Genomic DNA, 25,240 nt, shown 5'->3' with positions numbered 1-25,240 from the left:
TGTGTGTGTGTGTGTGTGTGTGTGTAGTGTGCGAGGAAGAGAAAGAGGAGACGGCGTCGTCGTGCGCACACGCTGCCGGGATTATATATATTTATCCATAAAATTATAATTAAAAAAAATAATAAAAAATTCTGCCGTTCACCTTCACGGGAAAAGAAACTGCCTTCAAGTATCCGCCTGAAACGCAAACTGAGTTGGATTCAAGTTGTGAGTATCCCCCAGTTTTATTGTTAGTCATTCGGACGGAGGTTGTGTGGAAATGCAGCCGCTTGTTAAGTTAAATGGATTTAAACGGAGCCGGTGAAATTTGAGTTTAGTTTCTTTTTAGCCTCCAGCCCGAGCTGAGCTGTCCCCCCCCTGCTAGCACGCATGCTAATGGGACGGGAAACTAACGATAGAGAGGCTAAAGGTGGCATGTCAGCAGGGATGGAGTGAGGGGGGAAAAGCCGGGTAAAGTTTGCGGTTTATTGTTGGAAGAGGAGGAGGCAAACACATGCGGCGAGTGTCCCTGCTCCCGCCGCTGGATTATTCACTTTTTTTTTTTTTTTTTTCCTGTTTCTTCTTCAAACCTGGCCGCCTGCCCGCCTCCCTCCTCGTCCTCGTAACTACTCAACACGACCTGGACAGGATTCGACGGCAAGACTGGGTCACAACTCTGGAGCTCCACCACCGGCTGGTAACTTTATTTAGTTAGCTAAAGTGCTAACTAAATAGAAAAGTTTTCCTGTCGGCCGCTATGTCTGCGAGCGAGGATGACAGGGACGACTATGGAGCCCCGGAGGACCGGCTGGTGCACGGTAAGCCCGGGCTCATTTGTTAGCCTCAATTGCTAAGCGTTCACGCTGCTTACGCGCTAGCGCGAGCAGATGTTTTTGACGTTCACATCAATCACGAGCCGCTAGCAACATGCTAAGCTCGCCGATGCTAACCGCCGGGCGAGCTAACAGGAGCAACAACATTTAGCCGTATTCGCGGATGCGTCGCCGGCGGAAATAATCGGATGTTTTTACCATTGATTTCAATCTGGGGTCAGGAATGGCGGGGGGAGGCATTATCGTAGTAGGCACGCCGACTAACCGGCATGTTCCCTGGGCCTAGTGTTTAGCCAGCTACCGGTATTTTTTTTTTTACGTGTCGATGACAAGATGGAGGCAGCCAGTTAGCTTGAAAGCTGGCGGATGACGTTCAGCAGCGCTCGCCTCCTCATGGCCGGCGCCTCCGGTTTGAGTGTGGGGGGGGAAATAAAGTAAAAAAAAAATAAAACAACACTCTACAGCCTCAGCCTTCACCTCAAACAATCGTTTTAAACGCCGGCAAAACCCCATCCGCTAGATTTCCCGGGACTGTGCGGCGGAAGAGGGTTTTTGTTTACAGTTTGTTTAATTCCCGACGAGCACGGCCGGCGTGCACGCCGCGAGCCCCGAGAACAAATAGTCCTGCAAGTTAGCTTCAAGTGCTACAATCGACCCTAAAAAGGCTTCAAACTCCCAAAATACATCCCTATTTTAACGATTTATCGAGCGATGCTGCATGGACGGCAGCCAAACTGGGCGGGAAACCGTTGTGATCTTAAGAATAAATGGACTTTATTGTTCTTCTGAGCACGTCTGTTAATCTGCATTTTATAGTGTTAGATAACTGCAACTGGATATGGACATGGACGCAGTTTGACACGAGAGAAAGAGGCCAGCAAGACTGCAACCAAATAGTATTTTTCCACACAGAGTCACCCACCGGTTATTACAATCATCTTAATCACGTAGTTTAATGAGAATCAAACCTGCAGCATGTGTTTTTGTAAGGCTCGGTTGACCTGCAGAGAACACATACATTTGTTTGTCTGCATCTTTTATTGTGTGGATTTTCCATGTAAGACAAATTCACCCAGTCACTTTGAATATTGAGCATGTTTTGCTTTGCAATTTGACAAAAAAAGTCCATCAAAATAGCTTAGATAAAAATCTGTCTATCATAGTTAACCTCCCACGTTTCTTTAATATGTACAGTACACTTTATGTTGTATGTTGTTGAATGTTTTGCCCAGAAGCATCACTTTCATCTTTAGTTTCAAAAACTGAAATCGGTCTTTTTTGTTGCATGAATGAATTCTATCGTAAACAAAATGCAACCAATGTTGCATTGTAAACAAAACAAATGACTAAAAAGTCACCTTATCTCTGTGAGTTTCTGTCAAGATGAATATTTTCAGTTGGAGAATTTGGGATCATGCTTTTCTCACCAAAAAATCTAATGAAATTGCTTTATTTCATCGACAACATCATTGTCATGAATTTTACACAACATCTTGCATAAACGATCCTGTTCTCTGCCAACCTTTTTAAATGCGAGTTCATAAATATGTTTGGCAGATGGATGGATGTAAAAATAACTAGAACTGTGCTCTTTCGCTGTTCCACTTAAAAAAAAAAAAAGAGCTTTGAGTTTTGAAATTGACCTAAAAACAAGAAGACACCCAGGTAGAATATGCAAACTCTGCAGTTTCTTGCACTAATACAATATGTTTCATATTTCGCTTTTATTTTCTGTGCTTTAGTTAAATTTTTTTGAATATACAGTGCAGCTGGGGGGGGGGTTCCACACAAGAGAAGTGACAATTAAGTGCCATTTTTCTCACTGTTTAATTTATCAGTTATATCATTAATCAGGTGCAACATGCAGCCGATCTCTGCAGAGGTTTGGCAACTTTCATCTAATCAAGCTTTATTTGAAGTTCCATGTCACGCTAAGCTGTCATTGAAGACGTCCCCGTGCTCTCTGGCATAGTAGGACTGTTTTAACATTTGGAATTGATTTGAAAAAGCTGACTAAAGGTTAATGATAAAAGATGAGCGTGTCAGACTTTTTTTTTTTAGGTCCAGCTGATGGGTTCAGACACTCCTGTGTGAGTCTGCTGTTAAAGTAACAAAAAAGGCAAGATATCAGGAAATGAGTGTGAATATTGACTCCTGCAAAAAAAAAAAAACTGTTTGACATTATTAATGTGCACAAGCACATCCTACAAATGCATGATCCTATTGCAGTGTGGGGTTTATTGCTATTAAGGTTTGTTGCAATATTTGCTTACTTTATTTCAGCTAAGGTGCAAAACTGTACAAAAAAGCTTTGAATAAGATCACAGATTGAACATATTTGGATTTTCAAACTGGAAACCGACCATTTGTTGTTAGATGTGCCCAAAGTTAGAAATCTGTGAAAAAGTTTATCTTCAGCTGACGACGCTTCTTTTAAAAAGAAAGTTTGAAGTGCTTGTAGGTTGTCCGGTCTCAAGTTATCTGTACATCCATGTTTCACATGACCTCGCTGCCTCAATGGAATCCCTTCAGGGACATCAGGATTCTTGTTCTGTGTTAGTTTTGCAATCGTTGTGCGGTGTTGAAAAGTCATAGTGTCACCTGTCAAAGTAAAGCCTGCTAATAATAATAGTGGCAAAAAAACTTAAGGTTTTAATAATATTTAGAAACATTTGATTGTTTGCAGTTGTAGCTCTGTTCCCAAAGCTGCTTCTGCACCTTTTAGAGTGATTATCTTTTGGCTGCTATTAGGGTTGTTTCACATTGTTGATAGAAACGGTCTCCCATGTCAGGTGAGTTAGATCTGAAAAAAGTGATAACTTTATTTCCTGATATAATTGCGTTCAGTGCATCATTATGTAGTCTAATTACTTGTAGATGCACAAATGCTACTGTGAAATCAGTTTGATGTTTCGTGAGGCCTATTCCACTGTCCAGGATCTGTTTCTCATCTCAAACCTCCAGAGCTCCTCGTCGAACCCCTCAGTCCCACACGCAGCTTGCTCTCCTCTATGTGACCGAAAAAACTCATCACATTAAACCTTCCCTTACCTGGTGCATCTTAATGGCAACTTGCCATTTACTTCTGTCCCAAAGTCAATTACATTAATATGCTGTGAGTGCCAGGGAGGGGGCGGAGCCACCGACTGGAGACACATCCCATCTGCCATCAGGCCTGCGGGAGGCCAGTAAATCAGAACGACTAATCAGCTGTAAATTACTGTTTTAACCTCGCGAGCAAAACTATTCAAAATCACCCCCCGAAGAGCAAGTTGTAAACGGACACACTTACTCAGACAGCCAGTTTATACTGGACTAGTCATGAGTCTCAGGGCCTTAGCTGTAATTACTATTAAGCCTGTTAACCCACAGTGAATGCGGTCACAGTCTAGCAGGAGATAAACGATCCTGCTCAAGTTGAAATCTTAAACTGTGTTATGTTAAAATGCAGAAAACAAAAAGTCAATCTGATAATGACCATTTAAATCCAGGAAAAAAAAGAGCGTTGTCCAAGGCCACAATCTTGTCCATTTAATGTAAAACTCCTGCTGTCGTATGTTCTTGAAAGGAGGTGTGCCCCCCCAGAGTTCAGCTATACTGAGAAGGTTTGACAAATTTGAGATCCACTAATGTAAAACAAGCTGAGCGTCCCTTCAGGGCCACAATTGGACAACACGAGAGTAACCAAAGCCATAATTCACTTAGCGGGATACGCAAGTGTCCTCCGACATGCACACTATTCACAGCTCATCATTTAGCAGTGTTATCATCCAGTGTCTCTTGTTTGCGTGTCGTGACCACGAAATCTCTCTGTTGACTGGATTTCTAGATGACGAAGAAGAGGAGATCTCTGAGACCGAGGCTCCGAAGGTGAAGAAGAAGAAGAAGGCCAAGAAGAGTCGAGAGAGCAAAGGCAGCAAGAGGCGGTCACGCAGAGAGGTGAGGGCAACAAGCGGTGTCTGTAGCCACGATCTCAATAAGCATCGTTGGGATTAAATGGCCTCGAATCCTCCGAGCGGAAACACGAGAAACGTCTCTCAGTCTGGGAAGTTCACACCAGGCTGGATACATGAAAGCTGGTTAGCTTCTCTATCATGTTGGTAGTTCAGCTCAGCTGTTTTTCATGAATCATTTTCCTTCCAGAGGTGCTTACGCCCAGATTAGAGAGAATCATCTTCCAGCTAATCGATGTAACTTCTGCTGAACTCACTGTATGAATCGGCCATCAAATTGAACCACACTGTGCTGATAGCTCAGCGACAGTAACAGAACAATAAAGGCCCAACTGGAGACTTTTTAAAGCAATGCAAGTTACTCTTATAAGTTACTGCATGTAAAAAGGTATTGAAATGGCATGCGTGCATTTTACATAATACAGGCTGCTTGTCCCATTACGATAATTCATTATATAATAATAATAATTAGGATAATATTAATGCAAATCTGTTTATTTGACTTATTCGACAATGTTTTCATATATTTTATAAATGCTGACCAACGTTTTTGCTTTGCTTGTTCCAGGAGCTCGCCATCAGTTCTCCAGAGCCCATGGACATTGGCGGGGTGGAAGAGGGTGAAGATGGCAGCCATGTCCAGCGGTCCGACAGCGAGGGCAGCGACTACACTCCAGGACGGAAGAAGAAGAAGAGGGGGAGCAGTGGCAAAGAGAAGAAGAGGAGCAGCGGCGGGGCCGAGAGGAGCTCTTCTAAAAAGAAGGAGCCCGAGCCAGAGGAGGACGATGACGATGACGACGACGACTCCTCAGTAAGTAGTGCATTTGAAAGATGGATGTTGGCAGTGTTGTGATCGTCGGGCTGCATTTACATAGTAATAGGGCATAAAAAGAGTTGGAACTACATGTGCATATTTATCATATTATAGAAGAGAAGTCTGAGCCTCCTCTGTAGTTATATGAGCCTATTTTACTGACTAAATGTTGCCCTCGCATTTGATGTGTTTCAATTACTTGTGTCTACAATTGTGAAAAAAAAAGTTGCAATCAAGTTTCTTGGAGAGAAAAAAAAAAAAAGAAACAATTTTGTGCATTTTGAAGAGCCGCTTCTACAAAGTGGCATTCAAATGTTTGTGCTTAGCAATGTGGTGAGTTCCTAAAGATCAACACTTGTTTAGTTACTGGATTAGGTTCCATTTCCTCAAAATCAAGAGTAACGAGCTACTAGTTACTGTTTCATTAAGTTCAACATCAGGTAGTTGGAGGAAGATCCTCCAAAATGTGGGCATTGTTACTTTTGGAAGAGATAAATTAACTAGGCTGCAACAAATCAGTAAAGATGAATCGTCAGCACAGACGGCAGGTAACTCTTCTGGTGGGAAGCTAATGCTATTTAAGACTGCTAGTGTTGTTCATAGAGGAACTTCTTTCTTATTGATGTCTTAGTTGGTTTATTCTCCAGTAAACAGGCGTTTAGTGTTTTTGTAATGGCTGCTAAAGCTAAAGGTGGTTTCAGAGCAGAACACAGTGGTGGCAGCTTTCAAATCTTCATCGACACCAAATCTAACAAATCACCTGAAAGCTGCTGAACCTGAGTTACTCATTTTGTAATGGTAGTCGGATACCGACGGTTACTGCTTAAAATGGTTAAAGGAATTCTCCTTAAAAGTGGGGGCGGGTTATAAAGCTCTGTCTGCTAACGGAGCGGGCCCACGGATGCTGCTTAAGCTGCAGTATAATTGAACAGGAAAGTAGGTTAAATGTGTAAAGCGGCGCATAATGATCAGTTTTTTGGTGTGAAATGTAAGCTGAAGTAAATGGGTCAGGCAGCATTGTTGAAAAGCGTGCGCAGACGCATGGTGGATGCAGGTGTGCCACCGCTGGTGTTTTTGGTGGATGTGATATGAGAGGTGGTTAAACAAAGAACTGCGTCTGGTGGACTCGCAGCACACCGGCCAATAGGGGGCCTTGTAGTTAATGACACTTATGCAAGGAGGGGGTGTGAGTGTGTGTGTGTGCGTGCGCGCATGCATATGTGTGTGTGTCTGGGATGGGTGTGCAAGGCATATATGCTGTTACCATAGCAACTCTGCCTGGCGCAGCACTGCACTGCGCACTTGACCCTCTTTTCTTTTTGGTTAGATAAACACATTTTGATTCATCGGCAGAGCGGAGTCCAGTTGTGGAAGCAGATGTGGGGGGGGGGGGGATAAGCAATAAATGGAAGGAAACCGGGTGTCTTTATCACATTGTCGATGGGTAAAACCAACCTCTGCTCACCTTCAAAGGTGTTTTTAGACTTTTCATAAACGGATTTAAGAAAGACAATGATTGCAGCTCTTCTCAAGTGAATTCTTTCCGTTCGCCATGAAAACTTTTGTCGATTAATCTGTGGCTCACATGAATGAATGAGTAGTTTGTCGTTTGAGCCTTAAAATTTGTGAAAGAGTTGAAGCCCGAGATGTATTGTCATTCAGACCCGTCATCCACAAACCAAAGATGCTAAGATTGCTTTACCCAACAAATATTTTATCTGTTGAAAAAAGGCAGGGGATCTTTGACGACTCCTGAAGGAGACGGAATAAAATAAAGTTCTCAAATAAATGTTTCTGTTCGGTCGACATCGTAAATATAGAAACCTTCAGGTTCTTGACAAATGACAGGAACAACAAGAAGAAAACAGATTTTCAGCTTCCGAACGTGGCAGCTGTGATCATGTAATATGTCCTGGATGAATGGATGATTAGGTTCGTTTCATGCACTTTACAAAGTATAAGACGCAGCTTAAAATACGATGTTTTCTCAACCAGCCGACCACAACTGAAAAAGTTTATTTTGATGAAAAAGGAAGTGAAAACTGACCAACCAAGTGAACCTCTGGGTATTTTCCAAATAGTAAGAAATGGCTGATTTCTTGCTTTCTCAGCATGGTGCTCAGTTTTAGATGCTCTATCTTAGCATTTTTGTCATTATTAAGTATTTTCTCTGTGAATTCATCACGAGTTTGGCTCATTTTGCAGCTTATGGCCTTTGAAAGACAAAATTCTTTCCCAAAACTTGACATGCAGCCTAAAAATGTCACACAGGACCAGTCATCGTTTACAGAAACTCATTCATTAGTTCAATTAGTAACATGGCGGGTTGCTTTCTACTCATGGTGTGCTTTGATTTAACAAAGAGAAAGTTTGACAGCAAAAAAAAGTATTTGAAATGAGATACTACAGATCAGCAAATCTCAACCATGAAGAAACTTCAACCACCAGCCGTTCCTCACTAATGACATTTCATTTACAATAATTGTCTTCGGGTTTTCCTGTGAACTGGCTAATCAACCTCGCAGGCACCGAATTAGCAGCTACATCATTGAGCGATCCAGCATCGCTCCCTGCAGCAGTCAGCATCAGCTATTGGAGCGTCCGCCGGCTCGCTGGATGCTAATTTTAGAGCCTCTTCAGTGGCCACTCGAAGCTCTCAGCCATTCAAATGTGGCTTGGTGGATGAGTTATTTCAGAGAGGCCGTCGTTCTACTGTTCGTCATGATGATACTGAATAACAAGAGGTGAAATAATACCTCCAGGTGACATCATTGACGCTCTGGACTTTTGTGCCATTGTCATAGATTTGCTCCCATGCGCTGGGCGCTCTGACTGTGTGTGGTCATTTCAATCCCCCAGCAGGAACATTTCACCTAAAAATGTGATTGTTGGGATAATAACCTTGAATAATATAGCTGCTCACTCTCATGTTTCGCTGTAGCCTATTTTCACATGTCAAACCAGCTTCTCCAGACTCCATCTCCATCCCGGCTGAGTCAGGGTGAAACAGGGTTGCCAGGCCGTCACAGGGACACTTCATCACCTGATTCATCTCAGTGCTGATGCTTCAGTGCTTTTAATCATTGTCACTCTAACTCCTATTAAATGAGATCAGATTCAAATCTGTACAACTACGTGTGTTATAAATGCTGATATGAATCTGAATATCAATGCATTTAAGGTTAAACTCCAAAAATATGCATTTGAGGTTAATTGATGACCAGATTAATTTGGTTCTTACCAAGTGGAAACTTCAACTGTCCTGTAAATGGTTTAAGTCCTTTAAAATATATTTAGAATCATTCCGCAGTGTGTGTTTCAGTGCACCACATGTGTTCCTGTATCAGTAGTTTAACATAAAGGGCTGTTCTGCACAAACTGGGGCGGTAAAATATCTCAGGTTTGACAGTTTAACCTGCTTAATAACTCTTAACAAGGTGAAATGAGCTGAGAAACCTCGATTTGCATCATATTTTATTTAGACAATGTTAATGCATCCATTATAGAGTGTGCTCCATTTCAAACTGGTGTCTTCCTATGAGATATGGCGGTTTGTAAAAGGTCTGAAAAAAACAAGTTTAGATAGGTTGTTAATTTTTAACAGTTTCCATGAGTTAAGAATTGTTTAACACTATTTCAGTTTAACCTTCACTCTCATTGTTGACATTTTCTATGTGTAGCCAGAGAATTGTGAAGCCAGGTATTTTAGCCACTCTATTATCAGTAATCCAACTTGCTGCTGTGATATTAACAGTGGTTGTTGTTTTTCTCCTGGAGGAGCCGAAGTCGTCTTCTCAGCTGCTGGACGATTGGGGCATGGAGGACATCGATCACGTCTTCAGCGAGGAAGACTACCGATCTCTGACCAACTACAAGGCCTTCAGCCAGTTCGTCAGGTACGTGAACATGCTAGTCATGGTAGCAGCAGGCTTCAGATGTCACGCAAGTTACTTCTTGGTGCTCTTACAATCAGATTTAGAAGTTCATTAGCTCTACATTTGCACTTGTCACAGTGTTTGGTGTAAACATTAACCAACACGGCCTTCTCGTATTCTCTCCTCAGGCCTCTCATCGCGGCCAAGAACCCCAAGATTGCCGTGTCCAAGATGATGATGGTTCTGGGTGCCAAGTGGCGCGAGTTCAGCACTAACAACCCCCTGAGGGGCGCCGCCGCTGCCAATGCCGCCCTCGCCACAGCCAACGTGCCGGCCGCCGTAGACAACATGGTGGCAGAGGTCACGCCAGTCGCCGCTCCACTGCCTCCAGTTGAGCCTCCGCAGGCGCCTGCACCGCCACTCCGCAAAGCCAAGACCAAGGAAGGCAAAGGTATGGTGGACAGGGAGGGTCAAAATATAATTTCAATCACATTTGACATCTAAACTCACGTTTGTCACGTGACACTTAATCAAGCTACTATGACAACTAAACTGTCTCGTTTTGCTGTATCGTGTAATACCTATAAAACGATCAAATGTAGACATACAGTATGTTTTAACCTGACGTCTGTTTCCAGGTCCCAACGCACGTAGGAAGTCCAAACCTACTCCAAAACCTCAAGAGAAGAAGAATAACGCTAAGACGAAAAAAGTGGCTCCTCTCAAAATCAAACTGGGCGGCTTCAACAGCAAACGGAAACGCTCATCGGTACTGCCGTCTTACTCATTGTCCGCATAACGCTACGCTTGTGGAAAGGTGTCCAAAGCTGAACTAAACCTTCCCTCTCTGGTGCACGCAGAGCGAGGAGGACGAGCCCGATGTGGACAGCGACTTCGAGGACGGCAGCATGAATAGCGTCTCCGTGTCCGAGGGCTCCAACAGCCGCAGCAGCCGCAGCAAAAAGAAGCCGTCCAAGAGCAAACCCAAGAAGAAGAAGGGTAATGAGCCCGTCGTCTTCTCGTTCTATTTTGTCCTTCAATGTGAATATGCAAAACGGAGTATGCGAGGCGACTTTTCTCAGGGTTTCAACGGTTTGCTGTTGGTTGTTGCTGAAAGTTTCAGTGCTTGTTGTACTTTTTGTTCTTTTTGTTGTTTTACTCTTCTGCCTCTGTTTTACTCAAGGCTTGATGAGTGATTAGAGTAGCTCTCCATGTCGTATTGTATAGTGTGTCTGCATTTAGCCTGTCAATTCCTGTCCACAGTCTCTCATTCATTTAGAAGTATTAGGATGTTTCAGACTGAAAATGTCACATATTTGACATCAAATTGAAGCTTTTTCTTCAGTATTTAATTACAATCGTTAAAATGTTTAATTGAAACTTCATCAAGGGAAAAAAACTGAACATCTTGACTAAACTTAATAATTAAGAGCCTCCCTCTACTTTTACAAGTTGTTCTGTGTGTTGTTTGATGTGTTTCCTGCAATGTTTAAAATCAATGAGCAATACTGCAGTGCTTGTCGGTGGCGTAAAGGCTTTATAGCGACCACAGCAGAGTGAGAACAAACAGCATGCACCCTGACAGAATGAGGCTGCCAGTCTACACCGAGGGAGCGAAAACCCAGAGTTCTATATGGATCTTTGTGAAATCAGCTTATGAAAACTAAAGCCTGAGAGACCTGTCTTAGGTGGAAGTGAGGACATTCACAGGTGGACTTGTGAGCGCGAGCAAAAACCTAATATTACACTCACAAAAATATAGGTTTAAATTAAAATTGGTACTGATGCACAGATCTGATTGTAGACCCCAGAGCACCTGACTCTCTGACACTATTTCAGCCACACAGTTTTTCCCCAGCTTGTTTCGTAGTTAATGTGCAGCACAGAAGAGCTGAACCTCCTGCCCTGATTCGGTGATTATTTCCTCGGTGACTCAGAGCCGCTGCTCCACCTGTTGAGCCGTTAATAGTCATGGATGCACACGACATATTGAAGATTGCAGGTTAAGTGTTGAGCGGTGACTGTTAATGACTGCGTTCAGTGTAGAAAGCATCGACACTGTGAGGTGAACACACACAAACAGGCATAAATGCAACATTTTTGCAATACAACACTCCAGTGCAGCATAACGTGTGGATGGATATGTTAAACTACAAAAAATGGGTGTCAAATAAATGCAATGCCATTCACAAATAGGACATTTAAACATAATGTAAGTATAACATGTAATTCGAAACATGCTGCATGAGCACACAGATTCTGGAAAAACACCATCAACACACAGTAAAAAACTGACTGCAGGAAGTAAACACAAAAAAATGAACCGTATAGACACTCAAACGCACACTTGTTAGTCACTGTGCCTGAGTCAGCGGACAGTGTTATATTTAGCAGGACGACATCTTCGTGGGGGTTGTTGCCTCCTCCGTAGCTGTTGTCTCAAGATCGACGCTCCACTCTGACAACGTCACACATGGATTTACATCGCAGGATAAAATCGGTCAAAGTCTTCACTGCAGAAACGCAGTCAGCTGCTTCGGCACGAGCTGAGAGAATCGAAAGTGAAAGAGTTTGTTTTGGCTGTAGTTTTCTGTTGGAGGGTAACAAGTTCAGAGATTGAACTGTTCACAGCTGTTCTACAGATGTGAGGAGCAGGAAGGACTGGGAGCAACTTTTTGGAGATTTCTTCGATAGGCTGAATAAAATGACCGAATATATATTGTACACACTGATTCCTGAATCGCAGTTTGAAACAATGACTTATTCCTGTATTTGAAAATAATCTGGTATGTTTCTTTTTTCTGATGAGACATGGTTGGTTTAGTTTTTTCTAAACTGTAGCTTGTTGGTCTTTCTTGTACTTGAGGGGAAAGGGTGACTCATGGAGTGGGATTTCCTCTGACTAATAACAGCACAGTGTTCTAAACTCGTCACATCGGGTGTTCAGGGCGAAGTGGTCGAGGCGATTTGCTGAAGCCGTTTGTTTCTCCTCCTCGCCGACAGAAGCTGAAGATGGCGACGGCTACGAGACAGACCACCAGGACTACTGCGAGGTTTGCCAGCAGGGCGGGGAGATCATCCTGTGCGACACCTGTCCCAGAGCCTACCACATGGTCTGCCTGGACCCCGACATGGAGAAAGCTCCGGAAGGCACCTGGAGCTGCCCGCACTGCGTAAGGAAGCACCTCCATTTTAAAGAGAACTTAGCACAAACATCATGGAAACAGTTAAAGTCTCTGCAATATAATTGGATAATAAATTGATCTTTGAACTGATCTTTACCTGTAATCTGAGGCCTTTGAAAACGGTGAGTTGGTGATCAGAGCGAAGGTAATATAGTTGATGCTGGGGAGTTAAGACTACATCCACTCAAAAATTCACTCGGAAAATGGTAAAAAAAAAAAATAATAATTGGAAATTGAGCCACATCAGTCAGTTCCTTTTCTAAACCAAACAGTGAATAATGATCAGATTCCAGCTTAAATCAAAAATCCAAAGGAAACCTAAAGTCAGTTTGAACAGTTGGGAATCGGTCAGAAACCATCATGGTCCTTGTTGCAAAGTGTGTTGGAAATTATTCTGAATATTAACTAAACTTAAGCGAGGAAAATGTCTAAAACCAGCTGAAACTCATTCAGGAATCAGATTAAGCACAGTCACAAATGTTCATCAACACGTGTCTGACTCTCTCAGGAGAAGGAGGGCATCCAGTGGGAGGCCAGAGAAGAACCCTCCGATGCAGAGGAGGACAATGGCGAGGCGGGCGAGATGGAGGAGGACGACCACCACATGGAGTTCTGCAGGGTGTGCAAAGACGGAGGAGAGCTGCTCTGCTGCGACTCGTGCCCCTCGTCATACCACATCCACTGCCTCAACCCGCCGCTGCCCGAGATCCCCAACGGAGAGTGGATCTGCCCCCGCTGCACAGTGAGTGGACCGCGGCTGGGTGACTTACAGTGAATAATTACTGTGTCAAGGTAAATAGATAACCATAATAACCCCGGCAATCCTTCCTTCCTTCCTTCCTTCCAGTGTGCACCCATGAAGGGGAAGGTCCAGCGGATCTTAACGTGGCGATGGAGCGACCCTCCTCCTCCCACACCGGTGCCCCGCCCTCCAGACCTCCCAGCTGATGCCCCCGACCCCGCGCCGCTGGCCGGCCGCCCTGAGAGGGAGTTCTTCGCTAAATGGTCCAGCATGTCGTACTGGCACTGCTCCTGGGTCACAGAGCTCCAGGTGAGTACAACCTGGCTCGTCCTTCACCTGCACATCAACCGCATAAAGAATAAATAGTCCTGTGTCTTTGCCATAAATTACCTTTCTGTTCTTCTTCTCCTCCTTCCTCGTAGCTGGAGCTGCACTGCCAGGTGATGTTCAGGAACTACCAGAGAAAGAACGACATGGACGACCCGCCGCCCATCGACTTTGGAGAGGGGGAGGAGGACAAGAGCGTGAAGAGGAAGAACAAGGACCCCATGTATGCCCAGCTAGAAGAGAAATACCTCCGCTTTGGCATCAAGTTTGAGTGGCTGATGATCCATCGCATCCTCAACCACAGGTCAGTGCACACCATTACAGCATATGAAAGATCCTTTTTTTTTCTTTCTTTTTTTTAATTTGAAACTAAATGTGCAAGCATAACCTAAAATATACTCACTTTAAATCAACTTTCTTTCCAGTGTGGACCGGAAAAATAATGTCCACTACCTGATTAAGTGGCGAGAACTGGCATACGACCAGGCGACCTGGGAGGCCGAGGACATGGACGTCCCAGAGTTTGACACCTTCAAGCTTCAGTATTGGAACCACAGGTGAATTAAACGTCAAGCGCAACAACCAAAGGGACCTGCAGGGGACAGATGATTTAACTGTGTGTGTGTATGTGTGTGTTTCAGAGAGCTGATGATGGGTGAGGAGGGGAGACCCGGTAAGAAGATGAAGGTGAAAGGTCGTGTGAAGCGGCCAGACAGGCCTCCTGAGAACCCTGTCGTAGATGTAAGTCCAGACGCACTACTCCTTTTATTTGATCTTAGTTTAAATAAGATATTGAACAGGTCGTCCACTGACGCCTTATCAGACTGTTCAGGTTCTTATGTCTACAGAACATTTCAGGAGCCAGATGTCAAACTCGCAGAGTGCTGTGATAAATGTCTCAGGATCGAACTCCCTATGAAAGTGCAGCAACCAGATGTGATCAAAACTTAAAGATGACCCAAAAAAAACTAACTAAAATGACAGAATTCTGGATTATTTTTAAGTAAATTTCTTTCTTTCAAGGCAGACACTGACCTCTGATATTCCAGGTTGTGTTGAACTCTTCAGTTAATGCTTCTCTTGCCTTCCCACCATTTAAAATTGAGAACTAAATAGACCGTTCTTCAAACAGTCTCTTAAACCTATTTTAAAAGCTCTCTAAAAAGCCAATTGTCACCAGATTAGATATCAAAGTAAAACAAAAAATCATCAAAAAAAAACCAAAACTATGTGGTGGACAGAACCGTAAGCTATTATTTTAGCTATTTCTCAAGCGACTCGATACACCATCATGTGGTAGAAACTTGCATTGAGAGACTAAACAGACTGGCGATAGCTTTGGTTTCAGTTTGTTGCGTGCCGTTTGGATATCAAACAGTGTGAAAAGGTTAAATAGGTCAAATAAATTAAGTTTGAAATTTACTGATTGTTTTGGAAAACATTTCTCTTGTTTAACTTGTATTCTAGCACAGTGCATTACAGACCATCTGAGCAATGCTTCAATGAAGACAGTAAAATGGAGTTATCTGTTTGTAAATGTGTGGAAACGCTGATTGACTTGCATGGACCAACTCCTGAAGTTGGCTGGAATAGTTTTACTCTGCATTTGTAATGGACATCCTGCTTTGTATCTGCAGCCGACGATCAAGTTCGACCGGCAGCCGGATTACCTGGACAGCACCGGGGGCACGCTGCACCCCTACCAGCTGGAGGGCCTCAACTGGCTGCGATTCTCCTGGGCTCAGGGCACCGACACCATCCTGGCCGACGAGATGGGTCTGGGTAAAACGGTGCAGACAGCCGTCTTTCTCTACTCGCTGTACAAAGAGGTGAGTTGCGGTGAAGATTTACTGAGCTCCATCCGGGCTGCACACACTCTGACATTCTCTGTTTGGAAGCATGAGTTCAATGCTCACAACAGGCACAAATCCCAACTTTAAAGTTTCTCCCAGGCTTAATCTTTATTGAATATATTGAATATTTGTGTAAAAGTTGATTAAATATGCTGATTTCACTGCATTTGTCATCACATCTGTGTGGCTGGGCAACCATTTGTAGTCCCATTGGTCAGGACCCATCCAGCCATTTTGTGTAAGTCAGGTGAAATCTGACGACATTAAGTTGGTTCCCAAAGAGTAAACAATCAGACACCCGTCAAGTGTGCAGCTGCTGCCACCTACAGGCAGGAGGCCATAATGCACTTCCTGCTTCAACAGCAGGAGCTCCTCAGATTTAAACTACACATTTGTGTTTTTACTTTGAACTGTAATCGTGCAATAATCTTCCCATGCCCTTTCAAATAAAATCTGAGCAGAGTTTGTTAAGATCAAACCTGAAATGTGTGACCAGGACACGTTTTAACTGATCACATCTCTCTCCACCTGCAGGGTCACTCCAAGGGGCCGTTCCTGGTGAGCGCCCCCCTCTCAACAATCATCAACTGGGAACGAGAGTTTGAGATGTGGGCGCCCGATATGTACGTGGTGACGTACGTGGGAGACAAAGACAGCAGAGCGGTCATCAGGGAGAACGAGTTCTCCTTCGAGGACAACGCCATCCGAGGAGGGAAGAAGGCGTCCAGGATGAAGGTGAGCGGGGAAGGGATAAAGCTAAAACAACACTTACAGTACATGATTGGCACCCTTTTTAATGAATAATACTTATTGATAAACAGGAACACAACTATACAGCATCATTAGAAATATTCTGCAAAAGTCTTAAGGTGTCAGAAATGTTTACTATCAGGCTTTATCAAACATTAAAAAAAAACTAAACAAAACTGGAACCGTAAACAGCTGAGTGATGTTTTTTTAAAATGTTGTAGCATTAATCTTTGTTTTTACAGTGCTTGTGTTATTATACTATAATCAGTAGAAATATCAAAAGTTTTATAAGTCTCTTTCACTGCACTAGTGGAATGATTTTTAGCTTTTAGTGACGATAAAGACAATATATTCATAAATACTGCATTAAACATGGATTAATTCTGAACTTCCCATGTTAAAACCATAGTTGTGCTCATTCCCTCCAACAGAAAGACTCGTCCATCAAGTTCCACGTTCTGTTGACGTCCTACGAGTTGATCACCATCGATATGGCCATCCTGGGCTCCATAGACTGGGCCTGTCTGGTGGTGGATGAAGCCCACAGGTTGAAAAACAACCAGTCAAAGGTGCACACACACAAACCTTCAGACGGCCCTCTCTTGTCTAGTTTCATCGTATTTTGGTGCAAATTGGCAAAAACGTTTCCAACTGGTTGAATCAGTTTCCCCGTTGGTCACCGCTCGACCTCAAACTTTTGTAAATGTCTTGACTTTTTGTGTCTCCTGTCGTAGTTTTTCCGGGTGTTGAACAACTACCCTCTGCAGCACAAGCTGCTGCTGACGGGAACTCCTCTGCAGAACAACCTGGAGGAGCTTTTCCACCTGCTCAACTTCCTCACTCCCGAGAGGTTCAAGTAAGTCCGTGCAAGAATTGGCCCACTGCATCTGAAAGTACACCTTAAGTTAAATATTTTGATTCTAAAACTGGCTATTCTGAGTTTTTGCACAGATCCTTTTCTGCCTTTAACTGTAAACATTTTAATCTGTAATTTCCAATCTCCTTTTCAATAATGTTCACCTGTTTGTGTCTGTGCCTGCAGCAAACTGGAGGTTTTCCTGGAGGAGTTTGCCGACATTGCGAAGGAAGATCAGATCAAGAAGCTGCACGACATGCTGGGTCCGCACATGCTCAGGAGGCTGAAGGCCGACGTCTTCAAGCACATGCCCTCCAAGACGGAGCTCATCGTCCGAGTGGAGCTCAGCCCCATGCAGAAGTGAGTCCGCAGGTTGTTTTTTTTAAGCAGCAGCAGTTCACGCCACAGCGTTAATCCTGGAGAAAAGGGGAGTGAACCACGCTTAATGTTTTTATCGTCTCTCCACAGGAAATACTACAAGTTCATCCTGACGAAAAACTTTGAGGCTCTGAACACCAAAGGAGGAGGAAACCAGGTTTCACTGCTCAACGTTGTCATGGATCTCAAGAAGTGCTGCAACCACCCCTACCTCTTCCCCGCAGCCGCAATGGTACGACCCAACACTTCCAGAAGCCAGACATAGTATGAGAAGAAATATACAGTTTATGGTGCCTTCAGTGGAACATCATTAATCCTCAAAGAATCTCTAAATTAAGATTTGTACTGCAGTCATTCAACTTGCCAATTATTTTAGGGGGAGTGATTTATATTAGTATAAATATTTCTTTCTATTATATTTATCTGTGTTCAGAATTTCTTCATGTACGAACTCTTTACATGTACTTGGTCGCTCCAAACAGGAAGCCCCAAAGATGCCCAATGGCATGTATGACGGACAGGCGCTCACAAAGTCTGCTGGGAAACTGCTGTTACTACAGAAGATGATGAGGAAGCTTAAGAACGGAGGACACAGGGTGCTGATCTTCTCTCAGGTGCGACTCCAAAACCAAGAGTTCTAGTGATTCGAAGGCCTTCTTTGTTGTTGATTTGTCTTAACAGTCTCCTCTGTTTTTCTTCAGATGACCAAGATGTTGGATCTGCTGGAGGACTTCCTGGAGAACGAGGGTTACAAGTATGAGAGGATCGATGGAGGAATCACAGGAGGGATGAGGCAGGAGGCCATCGACCGCTTCAATGGTGAGAATAGAAAAACGACAGGATCGAACCCTACTTTCTGTTTTCCTCTAAAACATTTGCTCACTCTTGGCGATCTCCTTTCTTCTGCTCAGCTCCAGGAGCTCAACAGTTTGCTTTCCTGCTGTCGACAAGGGCTGGAGGTCTGGGTATCAACCTGGCCACCGCCGACACCGTCATCATCTACGACTCTGACTGGAATCCTCATAACGACATTCAGGTATGACCTGGCATCTTGCTCGTATTTTTCCACATCAAAAAGTGTTAAAAACGCAGCGTGAAAAGCATCTTATTCCTCCCCATTCAGGCTTTCAGCAGAGCTCATCGAATCGGTCAAAACAAAAAGGTGATGATCTATCGCTTCGTCACTAAGGCCTCTGTGGAGGAGAGGATTACTCAGGTAAACAGAACGGACGTTTTTAATTGAAGATTGGGGTGAATTGTTGGAATTGTCTTGATTGTAGCTCAATGTTAAATATATAAATGAGCTTTGAAAAGTCCCAATAACCTGATTGGTCTTCTCCATCTTTCTCTGTGCAGGTTGCCAAGAAGAAGATGATGCTCACTCACTTGGTGGTCCGACCGGGTTTAGGGTCCAAGACCGGCTCCATGTCCAAGCAGGAACTGGACGATATCCTCAAGTTTGGAACGGAGGAGCTATTCAAGGACGAAGAAAATGAGCGCAGACTGAAGCTGCAGCGAGCACAAAAGGCGACGAAAGAGACAAACGGTCCCTCAGGTTGGTTATTTTTTTATTTGTTTACACTGACATTTGTAACAATGGCCCACCAGATGTAAAAAACAAAAACATTTTGTGAAAGTTTGTGTGAAGTATCGGCTGCCAAATTGCATGTCTGTTTACAATCGTACCAAGACAGATGAGCGTACCAGGGACAGCAGCAGCCTTTATACCTTTATTTCAGGGAGCAATAATGCTCCAGATCACACCAGGGTTTGTTTTTAAGATGAGATAACGCTTAAAAGTTCAGCAGTGCAGCCTCCTTGCTTTGGGTGGCAGTAGTGAGTCACTGAACCTTTCAATGTACTTACCTGCCGCTTCTTCTTTGATTAACCTGAGGACAAACTGTTAGCAGGGGTGACTCACAGCACCACCAGGTGATAGAAAGTGGTAATGCATTCGAGGACACTGTCATGTCAGAAGTTGGTTGTTGGTTTGATTTCCTGACTGTTGTTGTCTCTCAAGACCACAAAGTGAGCGACGGATGCTAACGTTTGCGCGTCTCCAGGTGAGAGCAAAGAGGAGGACAGCAGCATCATTCACTACGATGACAAGGCCATCGACCGGCTGCTGGACAGGAACCAGGACGCCACAGACGACACGGAGCTACAGAGCATGAACGAATACCTCAGCTCCTTCAAAGTGGCTCAGTACGTCGTGAAAGACGAAGAGGAGGAGGTGAGTGCCGGCAGCTTTTGGGTTTGAGTGGGATCATAGTGAGACGTCGGCGTCTCCTTTTTTGTCTCATCGTGTTCCACCGTCTTCGTCTCAGGAGGAGGAGGTGCAGCGGGAGATCATCAAGCAGGAGGAGAGCGTAGATCCGGATTATTGGGAAAAGCTGCTGCGTCATCACTACGAGCAGCAGCAGGAGGATCTAGCCCGAAACCTGGGAAAAGGCAAACGTATCCGCAAACAGGTCAACTACAACGACGGCTCACAAGAAGACCGAGGTGAGATTTTGGCGATTGTTGAAATCAGACGTGTTGTAATTTAAGTAAAAGGAGAAAGAAAATGCATAATTGGTACAAGTGCCCATAATGCTTTGAATATTTAAAACCTTCTGAAATTGAAGCAAAAGTACATTCACTGTAATACTTATAATATTACACAAGTACCAAAGTAAAGGTAGACATAGTTTTGTGAATAACTAATAGAGTTATTCATTGAATTCATATTTTCACAATTGCATCACACTGTATTACACTTATATTGAAATGCTGCCATACGATCAAAGTTTTAAATAGTCATGTCAGTGTCTCCTCTGAGATTACATACCAATAAGCGCGGCACAATATGGCCACTCTCAGAGCCTTGTACTTTATTCTGTATTAACTAAGTGCATTTCATTTTTCTCTGGCAGCTGATTGGCAGGACGACCAGTCGGACGGACAGTCAGATTATTCGGTGGCGTCTGAGGAGGGAGACGAGGACTTTGATGAGCGAACAGAAGGTGAACATGAACATGAGCTCAACATGTGGTGTAGTATCCTCTTATTGCAGCAGTTCTGTTTAGTTTGAGTTATTGGGAGGGTTTAGGATTTACCGCGGCAGTTTTCTCTTTGCAGCCAACTCTCGACGGCCGAACAGGAAGGGCCTGAGGAACGACAAAGACAAGCCGCTGCCCCCCCTGCTGGCCAGGGTCGGAGGAAACATCGAGGTGAGCCGCTGATCTGGACACTCGGTTATCTATCTGTGTTTTATACAAACGTTCACGTCGGACCCCCCCCACCTACTTTTTCCCAGGTGTTGGGCTTCAACTCTCGGCAGAGGAAGGCCTTCCTGAACGCGGTGATGCGTTATGGGATGCCTCCGCAGGACGCCTTCACCACCCAGTGGCTGGTCCGGGACCTGCGAGGGAAATCTGAGAAGGAATTCAAGTAGGAATCTTGAAAAATAATTGAGAAATGTAGATTTCATGTAAAAACTGTCACTAGCAGTTTTTTTTATAAATGTTTGCACCAAATCCATCCTCGTTTTTACATCCCTAATTATTTCTCCTTACTATTCATCTATTTCGTCGTCTCCTTTACATCCATTTATTGTTGCTTTCTTTTCCTTGTATTAATTTATAATTGTTAATTTTCTTATCTCGCCCCCTCTCTCTCTCTCTCTCTCTCTATTTACATTATTGTCCTTTTTTCTCTATCCTCTTCTTCAGTCCGTTTAAAAGCATCCTTTTGTCTCGTTGTGCTCTGTTACAGTCACGGTTTATTTGTGATGACTGAATAAAAACAATGAAGAAGAAGAAATAAAATTTGCGCCCTGTCGCCCTTTCAGGGCGTACGTCTCACTCTTCATGCGTCACCTCTGTGAGCCCGGAGCAGATGGCGCCGAGACCTTTGCCGACGGCGTCCCCAGAGAAGGGTTGTCACGGCAACACGTCCTCACTCGCATCGGTGTTATGTCACTTATTCGCAAAAAGGTTTGAAAACGGAACTCTCGGCCAAAAACTCTCCTTGGAGGCAAAGAGCGACGTCCTAAACTGAGCGCTGACGTTTTGCGCCGCAGGTTCAGGAGTTCGAGCACGTGAACGGTCAGTGGTCGATGCCCTGGATGGCCGAGCTGGAGGAGAGCAAACGAGCCGCCGCAGCCGCTGCCGCCGCCGCCACCGCCGCCGCCGCCGCTGCCGCTGCTCAGCCCGAGTCTCCGGGAAAAACCCCGTCCACGGGCACGCCGGCCGACACGCAGCCCAACACTCCCGCTCCAGGTAACGAACCAAAAAGCTGTGAGTTTTCCTGAGTCCTGACGGTCATGAGAATTTGTTATCAAGTGTTATTGCACTGTAACTACATAACTACGAGCCTTTTCTTTTTTTTTTTTTGTAGTTGATGACTCCGTGAAGAATGACGAGGCCTTGAAGGACGGCGAGAAAGACTTAAAGAAGGAAAGCGAGGCAGAAAAGAACGGAAAAGACCCCAAAGTCAACGACGAGGTGAATAATCAAAGAGCTCAAGAGGACGAGGAGAAGTCAAAATCGGTTATCATAATCCCGTCGTCCACTCCTGCGCAGGTGATCGCCATCCCGGACGACGACGAGAAGAGTCCGACGGAGGTAGAGCAGGAGAAGAAGAACGGTGAGGAGCCGATGGAGACGGACAAACCAAGCAACGGCGAGGCGGAGAGCACGAAGGACGGCGAGGCGGAGGAGAAGGAGAAGGAGAAGGAAAAGGAAAAAGAGGAGACAAAGGAGGGAGATGGCGACAAGAAGAGTCCAGAAGGAGGAGAGGACACAAAGTCGACCTCAGAGCCCAAGACGGAAGGGTCAGAGGTCAAACCTGAGGACTCAGAAGTCAAAGGTAAAATCCAGACCCGAAGTTGATCTGCATCATTTATTCAATTTGATTCTTTTATAATGCGCCGGATTTAGTTCAGCAAAGCAACAAACTGCATAAATTCTAAACTCCATTGTTTAGACAGTAAAAAATTTTAATATGAAAACAAAAAGGAAAATTTCCTTATTTATCTTTGTTCCCAAAATGTACTTTAAACAAAAGCATTTTTTATTCTTGCATGAAAAAGTCACTTTGTTATAAAATGAACTAGAATAAACTTTACATACACAACAATGTGAGTAAGTTTACAGTGAAAGTATAAACTTTAAGAAACTTGGTGAAAGAAGAAAAGATGATATTTATTTAATTATGTAAAATAATTGTGCATTTTCTTGTGATGGTTGCAACCAGCAGTGATGATTGAAGTTAAATAAAACCCAAAACAAACCCATGGAAGTGAAAACGTAACGTGGATATTTTCTGCTGCAGAAGAGAAGAAAGAGGAGAAGCCGGAGAAGATGGAGAAGATGGAGATGGCTCCTCCTGCCGAGGAGAAGAAAGGTGGCGACTCGTCTCTCCGTCATTTCTCCGTGTGTCTGAGCCCTGAAGGTTAAACCTCTTCATCCTCCTGCTGCAGAGCTCAAGGACGAGAAGGAAACGCCGAAGCCGGAGGAGGCCGCCAAACTGCAGAACGGCGACAGCAGCAAGGAGGCCGCAACACCGGCCGCCACACCGGCCACCGCCACCGCCACGGCGAGCGGAGTTAGCGAGGAGAAGAAGAAGGCCAAGAGCCGCTTCATGTTCAACATCGCAGACGGAGGGTTCACAGGTATGAAAAGAGGATTTCTAACTCCAGTTAGGAGTGAGGAGGCTGGTTTCCTTCTATAATGTCTCCTCCCTCACGTTCTCTCAGAGCTCCACTCGTTGTGGCAGAACGAAGAACGCGCTGCCACGGTCACCAAGAAAACCAATGAGATCTGGCACCGTCGCCATGACTACTGGCTGCTGGCCGGCATCATACAGTATCCTTCAGTAGAAGTTTATGTCCAGATGTTCAAAAGTGAAAATGCAGTTTTCAGTTTATTGATACACATAATTAATTTAACGACTATTTCAGTACGGATAAAGTAGAAATACTCGACATTAATAGTGACACAGATCACGATTCTGAGTTACAAACATTATTAATAGAACTCCGTCACCTCCTGCAGCCTCGCCGGCTCCAGTCGGCTGCTTCCTTCCTTCTCACCGTCGCTCTGATTCCCCTCTGTTCACACGGCGACGCACGCCGGCGAGTAATCGGATTACCGTTGCCCCTCCTTGACCTCCGCCCCCCCTCAGACACGGTTACGCCCGCTGGCAGGACATCCAGAATGACGTGAAGTTCGCCATCCTCAACGAGCCGTTCAAGGGAGAGATGAACAGAGGAAACTTCCTGGAGATCAAGAACAAGTTTCTGGCCAGAAGATTCAAAGTGAGAAGTTTTTCCTCTTGAACTGTTTGAATCTGCTAATGTTTTTTATTATTATTAATTATTCCTGCTCAATCTGAACATAATGTTCTTGTTGTGATCCCGAAACTAAACATGACCGCTTGTTTATGTTACATTTTCTACTGTTGGCTAAATGAAGCGCACTACATTTCCAATGACCGATGAAGATCTGACCCATGTCCTCCTCTTCCTCGCCCCCTGCAGCTGTTGGAACAGGCGCTGGTGATCGAGGAGCAGCTCCGTCGCGCCGCCTACCTCAACATGTCGGAGGACCCCTCCCACCCCTCCATGGCGCTCAACACGCGCTTCAGCGAGGTGGAGTGTCTGGCCGAGTCGCACCAACACCTCAGCAAGGAGTCCATGTCCGGGAACAAACCGGCCAACGCCGTCCTGCACAAAGGTACGCGGGCAGGAAACGACTAGGACTGCTCTTTAGGGACGTTGTGGATGTTAATGAAGGAGAAAAGTCAATTAAGTCTCGGACTTTCACTCATCCCACGACGATTAGGATCCTTGGCGTCGTATCTGTTGTGTGTTGTGACGGAGTTCTGGTGAGGCAGAGATGATATTTCTCCTCCTGTGTTTCAGTGCTGAAGCAGCTCGAGGAGCTGCTGAGTGACATGAAGGCTGACGTGACTCGTCTCCCAGCGACCATCGCCCGGATACCCCCGGTGGCCGTGCGGCTGCAGATGTCCGAGAGGAACATCCTGAGCCGGCTGGCGAGCCGAGGGCCCGAGACGCAGGTGCAGCCGCAGCAGGTAGCGTCTCCACCTCGACTTCACAGACCCGTGGTTCCCAGAAGATGACTCCTAAAGTGACGCTGTGGTTCTGTTTCTCCTCCCTCAGATGTCGCAGCAGTAGACCGACGCTCGGCTCTTTACCTCGGATTAAAAGCCCCTCCCCCCCTGCCTCACCTCGACATTCCTGATTGGTGCACAGCAGAATGACGGACAGCGCTAAGCTTGAAGCCACGCCTACTTCACTGTTTCTTTTTCTTTTTTTTTTTTCCTCAAACAGACTTTACAGAGTTTTGCAGGAGCATCAAATCTCCTGAGAATCGAGGCTGTGGACAGAAAAGCTATTTTATTTTTTTCTCCTCCTTTTGTTTTTTTTTTTTTTTTTTTCCAATTTCTGTATTAATATTATTGATATAATGTTATTATGATGGTTTTTTGGGACCTAAATAAAAAAATGAAACAAAGTAGTTTGTGTCCGTTCAGGCGCACAAACACACCAAAAAAAAAAGCTTTTAAAGTGAATCTAGTTTTTAATCCTCCGCAAATCTTTTGTTGATACTTCCCTTTTCTCTTGATGAGATACTTTCACTGCTTTAAGTTTCCGACTCTGCAGTTCGGTTACGTTTCCGCAGACTTTAG

General features: G+C 44.6%; 1 protein-coding gene across 3 annotated transcripts; it reads left to right on the top strand.

The window, feature by feature from the left end:
- On the top strand, nt 1–25,100 carry LOC308122528 (chromodomain-helicase-DNA-binding protein 4-like). 3 transcript variants are annotated; one of them, XM_080484364.1, is made up of 41 exons: nt 1–207; nt 628–797; nt 4,642–4,751; nt 5,334–5,576; nt 9,357–9,475; nt 9,643–9,905; nt 10,093–10,223; nt 10,315–10,453; nt 12,458–12,627; nt 13,148–13,381; nt 13,487–13,690; nt 13,804–14,012; nt 14,134–14,265; nt 14,350–14,449; nt 15,346–15,537; nt 16,096–16,296; nt 16,743–16,880; nt 17,046–17,167; nt 17,354–17,527; nt 17,636–17,777; nt 18,028–18,159; nt 18,247–18,364; nt 18,457–18,581; nt 18,669–18,761; nt 18,902–19,100; nt 19,609–19,778; nt 19,873–20,050; nt 20,461–20,550; nt 20,666–20,757; nt 20,844–20,977; nt 21,378–21,522; nt 21,609–21,825; nt 21,926–22,032; nt 22,111–22,396; nt 22,862–22,933; nt 23,010–23,201; nt 23,286–23,394; nt 23,714–23,846; nt 24,069–24,264; nt 24,453–24,622; nt 24,711–25,100. In XM_080484364.1, the coding sequence occupies exons 2-41, from the start codon at nt 737–739 to the stop codon at nt 24,723–24,725; spliced, it is 6,057 nt and encodes a 2,018-aa protein (XP_080340490.1). In that variant the 5' UTR covers nt 1–207; nt 628–736; the 3' UTR covers nt 24,726–25,100. The 3 variants fall into 3 exon arrangements, with proteins under 3 accessions (XP_080340490.1, XP_080340492.1, XP_080340491.1); XM_080484366.1 differs by lacking the exon at nt 1–207 and having other exon boundaries at nt 316–797; nt 21,609–21,807; XM_080484365.1 differs by lacking the exon at nt 1–207 and having other exon boundaries at nt 316–797.
- Nucleotides 25,101–25,240: the final 140 nt, after the last annotated feature.

The sequence above is a fragment of the Lipophrys pholis genome (genome assembly GCF_963383615.2).
Source record: "Lipophrys pholis genome assembly, chromosome: 17".
Classification (NCBI taxonomy): domain Eukaryota; kingdom Metazoa; phylum Chordata; class Actinopteri; order Blenniiformes; family Blenniidae; genus Lipophrys; species Lipophrys pholis.
Note: the sequence above shows the minus strand (reverse complement) of the source record. Positions and strands in the feature narration are given on the sequence as shown.

What these genes read in the sequence shown, in the direction of transcription:
- LOC308122528 (XM_080484364.1), top strand. Translation starts at nt 737, where the DNA reads ATGTCTGCGAGCGAGGATGACAGGGACGACTATGGAGCCCCGGAGGAC. An exon ending in CAAACCCAAGAAGAAGAAGG is followed by an intron (nt 10,454 to 12,457) that starts GTAATGAGCCCG and finishes CCTCGCCGACAG; the next exon opens with AAGCTGAAGATGGCGACGGC. An exon ending in CATCGCATCCTCAACCACAG is followed by an intron (nt 14,013 to 14,133) that starts GTCAGTGCACAC and finishes CTTTCTTTCCAG; the next exon opens with TGTGGACCGGAAAAATAATG.